Here is a 12368-nt window from a genome sequence, read left to right as displayed (position 1 = left end):
GCAACAAGACACACTGCCTTTTGGCATAGGAGAGATAGAAAACAAGTTGCCAAGGGGGGGACCCATGAGAGCAGCCAACACAATGTTAAGGTTCCACAGAGAAATCACTTTCAGAAATCCAACTACCATGGAGTTTGAGTAAACTGATTTACTTGAACTGGAGGATAAAATGCCGAAATCACCACTAAGTAGACTTTCAATGAACTGACTGACAGGCCAGAGGACTAAAGGGATAATAAGTACTCCAAAATGTCCTGAATGCAGGTCTGTTCAGTTGAACTCCCCAGCAGGCCAGGAACCAAGTTGAAAAACAATTTCACTTAACTAAATACGTAACCCTAGTAGAGGGCTTTCTACTATTAAGGAGAAACTGTCAAATGCAGAACAGCTCGCTTTCTCCTTATCTAGCCATGCGATATCCATGCAGTGAGGTGCAGACTGCAGAGCTGGATGCAAAATCTGAGTCAGTAGAGCAGTACAACAAGGAAGAGGAATGGAGTGGATGAACAGAGAGACTGAGGAAGTCAGAAAACCAGCACTGTCTCAGCCAAGCTAGTGTAATGAGAATCAGTCTGGCATGATCCATCTTCAGCTTGAGGATGACCTGAGGAGTGATTGGGATCAGGGAGGAAAGCATACATCAAGACCGATCCACAATTCAGATGAAATGTGTCAGTCAGGGAACCTGGACTGAGACCTGCATGAGAGCAAAAAAGTGATGGCCCTTCTTATTGTCCTCCATTGCAAGCAGGTCTATAGTAGGAGTGCCCCATTGTCTGAAGATGGACTTCAGCACACTGATCTTTAGAGACCACTCATTATTCAGGGAGAAGTTCCTGATTAGATGATTGGCCAAGTAATTCTGGGCCCCTGGTAAATAAATGGCTATGGGAGTGATGTTCTCTTCAATGTTCTCTCCACAATTTTATCACCTTCTGACAATGCTGACTGGAGTGAGCTCCCCCTTGCTTGTTCACATAATACATCACAGTGGTGTTGTCAGTGAGTATGTGAATTGCCACACCCTTGCTTGGTGCTCAAAATACCTTGCATGCATTGTAAATGGCCTGAAGTTGATATGAAAAGATGCTTCCTGCTCCATCCACAAACCTTGTACCTTCAATTCCCCCAGATGTACTCCCCAATTTATTGTGTAAGCATCAGTATTTATGGTCTTGTTTGGGGAGAGGAGGTGGGGAGATGAGCAAAGGGAACACCCTGGCATACATTACTCTGAACTGTCCACCACTGGAAAGAATGAGGAACTGCCAGAGGCACTTGAACAAGCCCATTCAATGCCTGACAATTTCGGCGATAGTCCAATTTCAACAACTCTTGAAGGGAACAAAGGAGCAATCTTGCATTCTGGACTATGTAAGTGCATGTGGTCATAAGACTTGTCCCCCTCACTGACCAATCGTCCAGGTATGGGAAAACATGAATTCCTCTTTTTCTGATTTTTAGCCTGGAGTTTTAGTCTGAATCATACATAAATGAAAGACCCTTGCATATAAGGGATTTTTTTTGGCAACTCCCACCTTTTCATGTTCTCTGTATGTACATATATCTCCTCACTATATGTTCCATTCTATGTGTCCGATGAAGTGGGCTGTAGCCCATGAAAGCTTATGCTCAAATAAATGTGTTAGTCTCTAAGGTGCCACAAGTACTCCTGTTCTTTTCGCGGATACAGACTAACATGGCTGCTACTCTGAAACCTTTTTTGGAGTTGAATCTTTATAAAATATACAAGAGAAGCCATCTTATAAAATTTGCCTGATAGCAAAAATTTCTGAGCTGGATAAATTTTTAATAGTTAAGTGCTGTATTTCTCCTCATATCAAATGATCCAAAGGAATAAATCTAACTGTATGATTAGCTCTGAGCAGCTTTTTTTAACGACAAAGGTGAGATTCTACTAAGATTTGAGGCAGTTAAACGTGAATTTTGGATCTGATTTTTTTTTTTTAAATTTGTAACTACAATTAGAGAGCCAAATGAGTAACTTATAAAGCTATTTTTGGTCCAACTGGCTCTATGGAGCTCAAAATAGTGTATCATGGAACTGGATATTTACCATCATTATTCTTTCCACCCAAGCAAAAGAGAAGTGAAACTGCTGGATTAAAAGTCAGACAGGAGTTTGCAAGCTAGCAATACTCAATGTCATCATAATACATTAAGGATGGATGTTGTGTTGTACTTCAAAGTCAAATCGAACTACATGTTGTACTATATTAATGAATGATGAAATGAACCTCTCCAGTTTTTTAATCGCTACAAGGGACTGCTTCTCCCCATATTTATATTTTGATCACATCCACATACATGTCTTTTCATTCTTAGTAATATTATTAATTTGTTTTAGACATTTGATAACTGCTTACAACTAAAGTGATATAATCAGCAGCGTCATATATTAAAACAGTTGTACAGGTTATGAATATCAACACAGCATAACAGCTGATTATACACTATATAAGAAAGTGTAATATATATAAATTCCTTTGGGAGGCAGCATTGCATATTGTTAGCACCACGTTAAGCAAGAAGCTTTGAACATGCTAAGTAATATCACCTCCCAATTCAGAGAATGCTTGTAGAAAAAGCATATGACACTTCTTTATATTTTAGCTGGTGCTAAGATATAATCCACTGGGAAAAAAATATTAAAAAGAACACTGACACTATCAGTCTTCATAACTGACATCTTCAATTATAGATGTCAATGACTAGAGACAAGAAACAGCTCTCCTTACTTGAACTAGAATAATCCTCTTAATTAACTACAACTGGCACCTGTATGACAAGTATGTTTAAAAAAAATGTTAAAGAAACATCAAAATGGAAATCAACAACAAAACATTCCAGATAGCATTCAAGAACATACCAGAAGTAGGTACCAATATAATTCATAGATGATGATTCTAAAAACAACAGATGATAAAAGAAAATGTTACAAATAAAATATATGATAAATAACAAATTTACATAAGATATTTAAGGCAAGTAAAAGCTAAAGCAACTTTTCAGCAAACCAAGTTCTCCACTCTATCTTAAACCACACAGGACAATGCCTATGTTTGTTAAAAAGAATGCACAATATTTTAAAGAACATTTAGAGTGGCAGTCATTAAAAAGCCAATACTGGCCAATAATTAGTGAACACTGGTATCTGATATGATCAGTTTCCAATTAACTTTGGAGATCTCTATGGTATCAGTAAGCAAATATTAACTTTTTAATCTACTTGCAAAACTCAAAATGATTTCTGTTTAACATATATTGCTGACCATTCTGTCATATCCAGATTCTACATCGTAAAATGAGTTAAATTGTGCCCAGTCCTTCACAAGTGAGATGTAGAACACACTCTCTCTCTCTCTCTCTCTCTCTCACACACACACACACACACACACACACACACAAAAGTCGGGGTGGGGAAGGACCATGGCCCTGCCTGACTGTCTACCTTTGTGGATGTAGCTCCTTTCTGCATGTGTTCAGAAGGTGCACTGTTTTTTTTATATTCCAAGAGATAATGTGCTTGCTGGTACAAATAATACTGGAGCACCTGCTGGGACAATGTACATTTACATCTCTCCCAATGCAGCAATGCTGAAGAGCTATATAAAATAAAGCCTATTTATCAGTAGCAATTACCGTGTAGTCATAGTCTACTAATCTTTAGTTTTCTCAACTATTCAGAATCTTACTGAAAAAAAGATGTATATAATATACTCAGATCTTTAGTTCTCTCTGGCATACACTGAAAGACAATATAGTTGTTTTTACAAACTCTTGCAGGGAATTAGCATGAATATATTCTGACACCATGCTTAATGATTTGTTATAAATTGACTATAATGCACTACCCAATTTCTCTATTATGAGCTTTTCTTGCTCCTTGTCAGAATGCTCTCAAATACATATAATTTAAAATAAAATTAAATATTTTTTTCCATACAGTCTTTGCTATTGACCTCTTGATAACAAGTCTGCGTAAAGTAGGTTATTTTTACATTAAAACATCATTATTCAAAGCTACTGCTGTTATTCCAAATGGTACATGATGATACTGGAAAGTGTAACCTACCATTTTAACAGCAATTCACATGACAACACAATTCTAAAGGAATTTCAAAGGAAAAGACAAATAGTGTAGTATTTTATTGGTTCTAATATCCTGAAATTGCCAAAACACCTCCTATATTACAATACCTATTAAGGGCATTCTTATGTTAATACCTATTCTGGAAAGCACTTAGATATTTACTTAAATCCCATTGACTTCAAAAGGACTTTAAGCATGTGCTCAGAGTTAGGCACAGGATTAGGTGATTTCCTTATCTGTGCATTACAAAAGCCTGTATTGCATGAAGTATTACACGGAATAATATGACTTTAGATTATTTTAGTTACATTCTCTCGCAAACATCCCCTCATATGTATAGCAAGCCCTTTATTAAAGCATCTCTGCCTTTTACAAAGAACACTCAAAGTTTTAATTATGAGTCTATTCTATATGACAAATAAGCAAAATTGAGTGCACACAAACATTAAATTTCAAAGATTTATAAAATTTCAGCATGTAGCAGCTGGACTCCACATTTACCGTAACCTCACCTAAATTAAAAACCACCTATTATAGCAAAAATTAAAGTCTGTAAATGAATTCAAAGAAGGCTCAATGTCTATAATTCTTGTTTAGCCTGTAGTTAAGAAAATATATGTCATAAAAATTCTAGTGAATTCCAGCAATAGATGAATACTTACTTGACTAATCATACTGTGCCATCAATATTTCGGGCACGCACAGCACTCTGAACTTTGCAGGTTCACAATCTAGGGATAATTTTCCAATACTCTTTCTGTCCTCCTAATTTCAAATCCAAATTTGTGCAAAATGCAGTCACTTCTTCATCTACAACACACACAAAATGTGTCCCTTCCTTTCTCTACCTCCACAGCCAAAAGTCTTGCTCAGGCAAGAGATAACAAGGATGTGCATAATGCAGTCTCCTCTTCTCAGGTCTCCTTCCTTTCTTTCCATTTTTCCCCTCACCAATCCTTCTAATAAGATGCAATACATTCTACTTCTGCTGCTATGTGTTCTCATTTTCTACTGCATTTCCCATTACTGCATTTTGCTTTATCAACTTTTTCCATCTCACCAAACCCTTTTTCTTCATCACCATCATCATCAACATCCTAAACATCCCCCATTCCCACAGTGACACTACACTTTAACAGTCTCCATTCTCCCAGGGTCCAAACCATCTAGAAATTCCTAGAAATTCAGTTATTTTGGCTAGTCTTCTATTACCAATCAGAGAGAAAGGATTGCCCAGTGGTTAGGCTGGGATTTGTGAGACCAGGGTTAAATTCCCTGCTCCACCACAGATTTCCTGTGTGACCACAAGCAAGTCACCTAGTCTCTGTGCCTCAGTTCCTCATCTGTAAAATGGGGACAATAGCACTTTTGTACCTGACGATAAATACATCAAAGATTGGGAGGTGTTCAGATACTATGGTATCATGGGCCATATAAGTACCTAAGATAGATCTACTTTTGCCTGCAATAGAAATTTAAAAGATATATACTCAAAATTGCAACAAACATACACACAACAATCTGGACCTACAAGATATGTACCAAACCTAATCACGTAAAACACATTTTTGTTACATATGTGTGACCCGGTGGGCCTGGGGCAGCCCTCACTGGAAATGCTAACATCAGGGCAGGCTGCAAAAGGGAGAGCAGATACTCCCAATACTGGTGGGTAACACTGAAGTTAAACTCCCGAACAAGTCACAAACTGTGCTTCAGATCCCCCCACTGGTTATCAAGAAACAAAAAAAGAAATCACACAGCACCCTTGATTGCATTCCAGTTCTCTGGCTCCCAATCAGCACCTAGGCCCAGTTCAGTAAGACATTATTTAAAAAACTCTGCTCACATATACAAAATGTTCTTCTGACCCCAAAGGGTCAGCCATATCACCATGTCAGTATAGGTTTGGATCTTATACAAAATACCACCCTACCACCCAATCCCCTTAGTGTCTAAAACTAAAGGTTTATTATAAAGAAAAAAAGGAAGAACAAGAAGAGAGATTTTAAATGGTAAAACAATCACATACATACAAAGATTTCGAAGTCCATATATCAGCTTCCTAGCAGTATTGCTTAGTTTGCTGGCTTGAAAGTCCCACTAGATTAGAACACATCCACAGCTTGGATAGGTCATTCAGTCCTTTGTTCAGCGCTTTGTTTGCAGAAAGGTTATTCCAGATGTAAGAAGCAGGAATGAAGACAAAATGGAGAAGATGCAGCTGCGTTTTATAGTCTTTTGCCATGCAGCTTGTGCTACCTCAAACACAAGCTGCCCAGCACATAGCCTGGAAACCTTAGAGTTCTGTCCATAAGCATGCCCCTACATGCCTTCTGAGTCATAAGGCCTTGCCTTCTCTCAATGGGTCAAATTGTATAGCTGATGGTCCTTAATGGGCCATCAAGCAGGCTAGGCAGTGCTGATGCCAAACTGTCTGGAGTTGTCACCAAGAAGCATAGCACAAGTTTTGAAATACAGACATACATACATATCTATAACCCATAATGCAAAGGTGATACAAACATAGAAACAAGATTATCGTCCTTGGCAAATTATAACATTTTTGCAGATACCTTACATGGCATATCTGGCATTACAATTACATTACAATTTTACAATATTGGTATTCATAATGTCCTCAAGTGTCCCCCAAATTCCATACAGAGTCACAATATGTTCCTCCTTATCTCTTGTTTGTTTAAATTGTGTCTGGAGAGACCTTCCTAGGGCTTGTCTTCACCTGGAAATTTAATCATGCTATGCAACTGTGAGCAGACAAAACAGATGATAGGAACATAAACATCACTTGCTGGTCAGCAGACAAGAACAACTCATGGTCAGCACTGTGTAAACTAGTTAAACGAGGTCCAGCAGCATTTAACCACAGCTAGTTCACACCACACTGACTAATGAGTGATGGTTAGCACTGTAACATCCCAATAACCTGAGGGGGTGAAATGATATGGCCTTGGTTATGCTACTGGGTGAATTCTATAGCTTGTATTACACAGGAGGTCAGATTAGATTATCATAATGATTGCTTCTGGCCTAAAAATCTATGAACACAATACAATTTCCTAGTAAAGACACAGATGTATGAGATACAAGAAAGAAGAAGGAAGAGTTAAATGGGAGCAAAAGTAGAGGCAGCTCATAAAACCACCCCATGTATTATGTTCTTACATTAAAACTTGGATTCAGGAGGGGAAACTTCTATTACAAACATTACTGGCTGAGAAGGAGAGAGAGAGAGAGAGAGAGAGAGAGAGAGAGAGAGAGTGTGTGTGCGCGCGCGCACTACAAACGTCCAAGACTTCACAGTAAAAGAAAACTGATCATCTTTAGAATCATAGAAAGTGTAGATTTTCCCCTCCTAATTCTCAGACTACTGTTCAACACTGCTTTTGGAGTGAGTCTTTTAGCAAGAGACAAATCTATATTTGGGAAAAAATCTAAGATTAATAAAAATAATTGTGTGACCAAATATAGTTAACAATTCTTACATAAACAAGAGCCATCTTGTCATCTGCAAATTACTCATGAAAATGTCTATCTTTATTAATGTATCAGTATTGTAAATTGATTTTAAGTCTACCCATAATGCTGGATTAATATTTGCCACATAAAAATATATCTTTACACTCCCCACATTCCCCAATCACTTATAAAATTGATCAGAAAAACGAGGATATCTTAAATAGCGTAACCACAGCAATCATGCTGTAAAATGAAAGCTACATTTTCTGCTAATCAGAAGCAAGATGGCACTGTTGCTAAAGATCAAACATTTAATTATGTTTTTATTTTCCCTATGTAAGTATAATCAACATTACTGACCCACTAAAACAAGATATGTTTTACAGAATGCAGCAGAGTTCACAGAACATAAAATACCCTTTTATAGACTGTAGAATTATCATTTAAATGGGCTCCAAATTTAACCCCATTTTACATCAGTTCCAATAAACAATTTTCAACTATAGAATACATTTTCCATAATGCATTATGTTCACATGGCAATGCATGACATTTCAATGTCTGGAAAGAGCTGTTTAATTGGAAGGATAATTTTTCATTGTGATTTTAAGGTAATTAGGCTGTTTCACACCTGCTGAAGGTGGTCTGCACTAAAATAGCATGTATGGGAAAGACTGTAAAGGATAAAAAGCACATTGGAAACTAAGACATCACCTGTAGAAGTGAGTAGCTAGCTTTCATTAAGTGAATCCAAAACAAAACAAAAAAAATCCAGTAAAATTAAAGTTAAAAATACTGAGTTCTCTGTTACCTTCAGTGATTTTGCCAGTTTCACATGGTTATCATAAACTAGAATGTCTACAATCAGATTTCTCAGCTGACGGATGAGAACTTTATCTCCTTCAAGGTCACTTTCTTCCACAAGCACCTTCCAAGATGGGTAGGGACATTTTGTACCATCCCATACCTGCCGTGAAAAGAAATTATTTCATCAATCTCTTTTAATACTTTTAATGTGCAAATAAAAGATTTTAAAAGTTGATTACTTTAGATTAAATTGTTACAAATATATGTAACTACTTACCTTCACATGATTAAATATTTTGAGCCAAAATAGTTACTAAGGTTCCAGTCCTTTCCCTCTTAACTAAGAAAAACTTAAACTTGAAAAATTCCTGCTGAATCAAGTGAAAGTAGTGTGGATCGTGGCCCCTATATATGTTTTTTTATGCTACACATACTCTAAATTGGTATTCACTACTTTTTTTTTCCCCCTCTCCAAACTTTGTCACTCTTTATGATGAACAAGCCCAGTCCCTCAAAAGGTAAATCTAACATCTTAGCCTGAACATCTTAAGAAAAGCCAGAGATTTAAAAACCAATTAGTAGTGGGGGAGAGTGATGGGAAGTGCCACAGATCTGGCTGTGGTAAGTGACACAAAGACTGCTTGAGGGAATGTCTAGAGAGAATTTGGCCTCTTGTTAACATGGACTTGATTTTCTAGGATGCTTATCAGGCAGTTGGATTGGGAGAAGGAAAAAACTTCTCTCAGGTATAAAAATTGTACCTGGACCCATGAACCAAGCCCTGGAAATGTTTTGGTGGGTTCTCTCATGGTGCTCAGTTGGAGGAGATGCACCCAGTGGTGTTTAGCTGGCCTTTCAAATTTTGGATTCCTCTCTGTCAATAGACCTTGTTGCTGCTGTGGAAGGCAGGCCAAAGGAGGAAAAGCCAGTACATGCTAGGAACTCTCTAGAAAGAGTTGTTTTCTCCCAGGGCTGAATGTATCTGGTGTGGTGGTTCATTATGGACATTTTATTGTCATTTGATATATACCATTCAAATCTGGAATTTTTTATGGGGATAATTGGCAACAGAGCAAACAACCAGTCTAGGGCTTCATAACAACAGAGACCTAAATTAAACACTAAACTATTACCAGTTACTAGCTTCTTAAAACTACAGTTTAATCTATACCCTATGAAATAAAGTGGCAAGGTTATTACCAAAGTAGACAATAATAGTTGTAATCAAATAATGGTTCAGAAAGCTGCTGTTTACAGTGAAGGAAAGAAACTAAGGGTAGATAAGGCTGTCAAGGTTCCTTTCCCACTCTGAACTTTAGGGTACAGATGTGGGGACCTGCATGGACACTTCTAAGCTTAATTACCAGCTTAGATCTGGTTTCGCTGCCACCATTCAGAATTTCTGAGTATCTGAATCACTCCCTTTCCTCCCCCAAAACCTTCCCCTCCCTGGGTAGCCTTGAGAGACTCCTCCACCAATTTCCTGGTGAACACAGATCCAAACCCCTTGGATCTTAAAACAAGGAGAAATTAACCATCCCCCATCCTTTCTCCCACCAACTCCTGGTGGATCCAGATCCAACCCCCTTGGATCTAAAAACAAGGAAAAATCAATCAGGTATTAAGAAAAGGCTTTTAATTAAAGAAAAGAAAGGTCAAAGAAAACCCTCTGGGAGAGATTAGCATACCAGCTACTCTCACAGACAACAGATTTAGCACACAGAGGATGTTCCCCTGGGCACAAATTTAGTTACACAAAAAATACCCAAATTTGATAATTCCCTTAATGGTATCAAGACAAGTTACAAAGAAAATAAACATAAACCTATTTATTCCTTTCTAAAACTTACTACTCTGATAAGAGGCTGGTTCCTTGATCTTTTTCACTCCGGCTGAAACTGAAACTCTAAACAAAGGAAAACTTCCCTCCTTCCTTTTGAAACATCTTGTTCCCCCATTGGTTCCTCTGGTCAGGTGTCAGCTAGGCTAGGTGAACTTTTTAACCCTTTACAGGTAAAAGAGGCATTAACCCTTAGCTATCTGTTTATGACAAGGGCCATAACAATTAAATGTTGGATATACAAGGAAACACGCTCACAACCCCAATGGACACTGTTTTCTAGACAGGTCTCAATACATGATGCCAAAGCATGTTTTCCCAAGAGTTAGGATCTGCAGAGGCAATTTGCAAAAGAAAGAAAAGACTTTTCCCTTTTTGTTTACTTCCTGTAGTTTAGATGGAAAGATATCTTCTGTTTGAAGGGCCCTCAAGAGAAGCATTTACAAGAAATACAAGTCCTGTGCAAAAAAGCTAGAGAAACCATATGTGCTCAACCTGACAAAGCAGACAAAAGAAGAAAGCCACCCACCCTGAAGACCCAGAGCCGGAAAAGGAACTTACTGCCATGAATCCTAAGAAGTTCTAACTTCCACCAACAACTGCACCAGGGCATAACTGGAACCAATTTTGGATCCAACATCTTACCTGATTTGGAATATCGGTGCCTAAGTTATCTGAGCCATTAAAATGTTGCCAGTATTTTTGTACTTTAAAGAACCGGAATAAGGCACCAAGGATTTCCTTTACTGTTGGTCTCAGGAGTAGAACTGATCAATTGACAGAAAAAGCAGCAGTGTGTGTGGATTTTGAAAATTTCCCTCTCATTTTTCAACTGACTGTATTTGGAACAACTCCATAGTCCAACACTCAAAAGAGGGAATTGATAAACTCTGATCCAAAGAACTGTTTCCCCCCTGTCAGATCTAAGGACAACTATTTAATTTAATTTTTGATAAGTCCTTAGCTCAGAGGTGGGCAAACTACGGTCCGCGGGCTAGATCTGGCCCCTCAGGGCTTTGGATCCTGCCCGCGCGATTGCCACTCCAGTGGCACCGTGGGCCCCGCGCCGCTCCCAGAAGCAGCCGGCCCCACATCCCTGCAGCCCCTGGGAGAGGGGGGCAGAGGGCTGAGTGCGCTGCCCTTGCCTATGGGTACCTCCTCCGAAGCTCCCATTGGCCACAGTTCCCTGGAGCCTGCCCTGGCCCCGATGTGCGCTGCTTCCACTCCGGAGCCGCTCCAGGTAAGCGGTGCTGGGCTGGAGCCCACACCCTGAACCCCTCCTGCACCTCGCATCCCAACTCCCCGCCCTGAGCCCCCTGCCACACACTGCCTGCACCCCACACCTCTCCTGCCCTGAGCCCCCAAAGCACCTCGCACCCCTCCTGCACCTCAACCCCCTGCCGAGCCCCCGGCTGCACTGTGCCTCCCTCCTGCACCTCAATTCCCTGCCCCGAGCCCCCTGCCTGCATCCCACCCCCCTGCCGCACCTCGCACCCCTCCTGCACCCCAACCCCTTGCTGCACCTCACACTCCTCCTGCACCCCAATCCCCTGCCATGAGCCCTCTCCTGCACTCCGCATCCCTCCCTGCACCAGTCCTGAGCCCCATCTTGCACTGTGCACCCTCTCCTGCACCCCAGCCCCCTGCCCTGAGCCCTCTCGTACACCCTGCACTCTTCCTCTACCCCAACCCCTTGCCCTGAGTCCCTTCCTGCACACCGCACCCCCGCACTCCCTCCTGCACCCCAACCTCCTGCCCCAGCCCTACATTCATGGCCCTGCATGTAATTTCCCCACCCAGATGTGGCTCTTGGGCCAAAAAGTTTACCCAGCCCTGCCTTAGCAGGAGGAACCTGAAGGACCTATGGATTCCTTTTAAGGACATCCCTTTTCATACCCATTAGCCACTTCCAAGAAAGACCTTTAATCTGTGGTTCCTTTTCTACTTTCATAGAAGTGAGTGAAGCTCAAGATTCCTTCTTAAGCAGTTGAAACACTGGGAATGAGTAGATGGAACCAATATTTTGCTAGAACAAGAAGCCACTGACTCTTTTTCTTTAAAGACCTGTCCATTTCTCCATCCCTGGTGCTGCAGGGACCAACTCCTGTTACACTATAAATTAAAAAT

General features: G+C 39.9%; 1 protein-coding gene across 5 annotated transcripts in view; it reads right to left on the bottom strand.

The window, feature by feature from the left end:
- Nucleotides 1-12368, bottom strand: part of POT1 (protection of telomeres 1) — a 188068-nt gene that overhangs the window by 45590 nt on the left and 130110 nt on the right. For all 5 annotated transcript variants that reach the window (XM_045031745.1, XM_045031744.1, XM_045031753.1 and 2 more), the window contains one exon: nucleotides 8406-8561. In XM_045031745.1, coding sequence (XP_044887680.1) covers nucleotides 8406-8561 — 156 coding nt within the window. The remainder of the gene's footprint in view (nucleotides 1-8405; nucleotides 8562-12368) is intronic.

This window comes from Mauremys mutica, chromosome 1 (genome assembly GCF_020497125.1).
Source record: "Mauremys mutica isolate MM-2020 ecotype Southern chromosome 1, ASM2049712v1, whole genome shotgun sequence".
Classification (NCBI taxonomy): domain Eukaryota; kingdom Metazoa; phylum Chordata; order Testudines; family Geoemydidae; genus Mauremys; species Mauremys mutica.
Note: the sequence above shows the minus strand (reverse complement) of the source record. Positions and strands in the feature narration are given on the sequence as shown.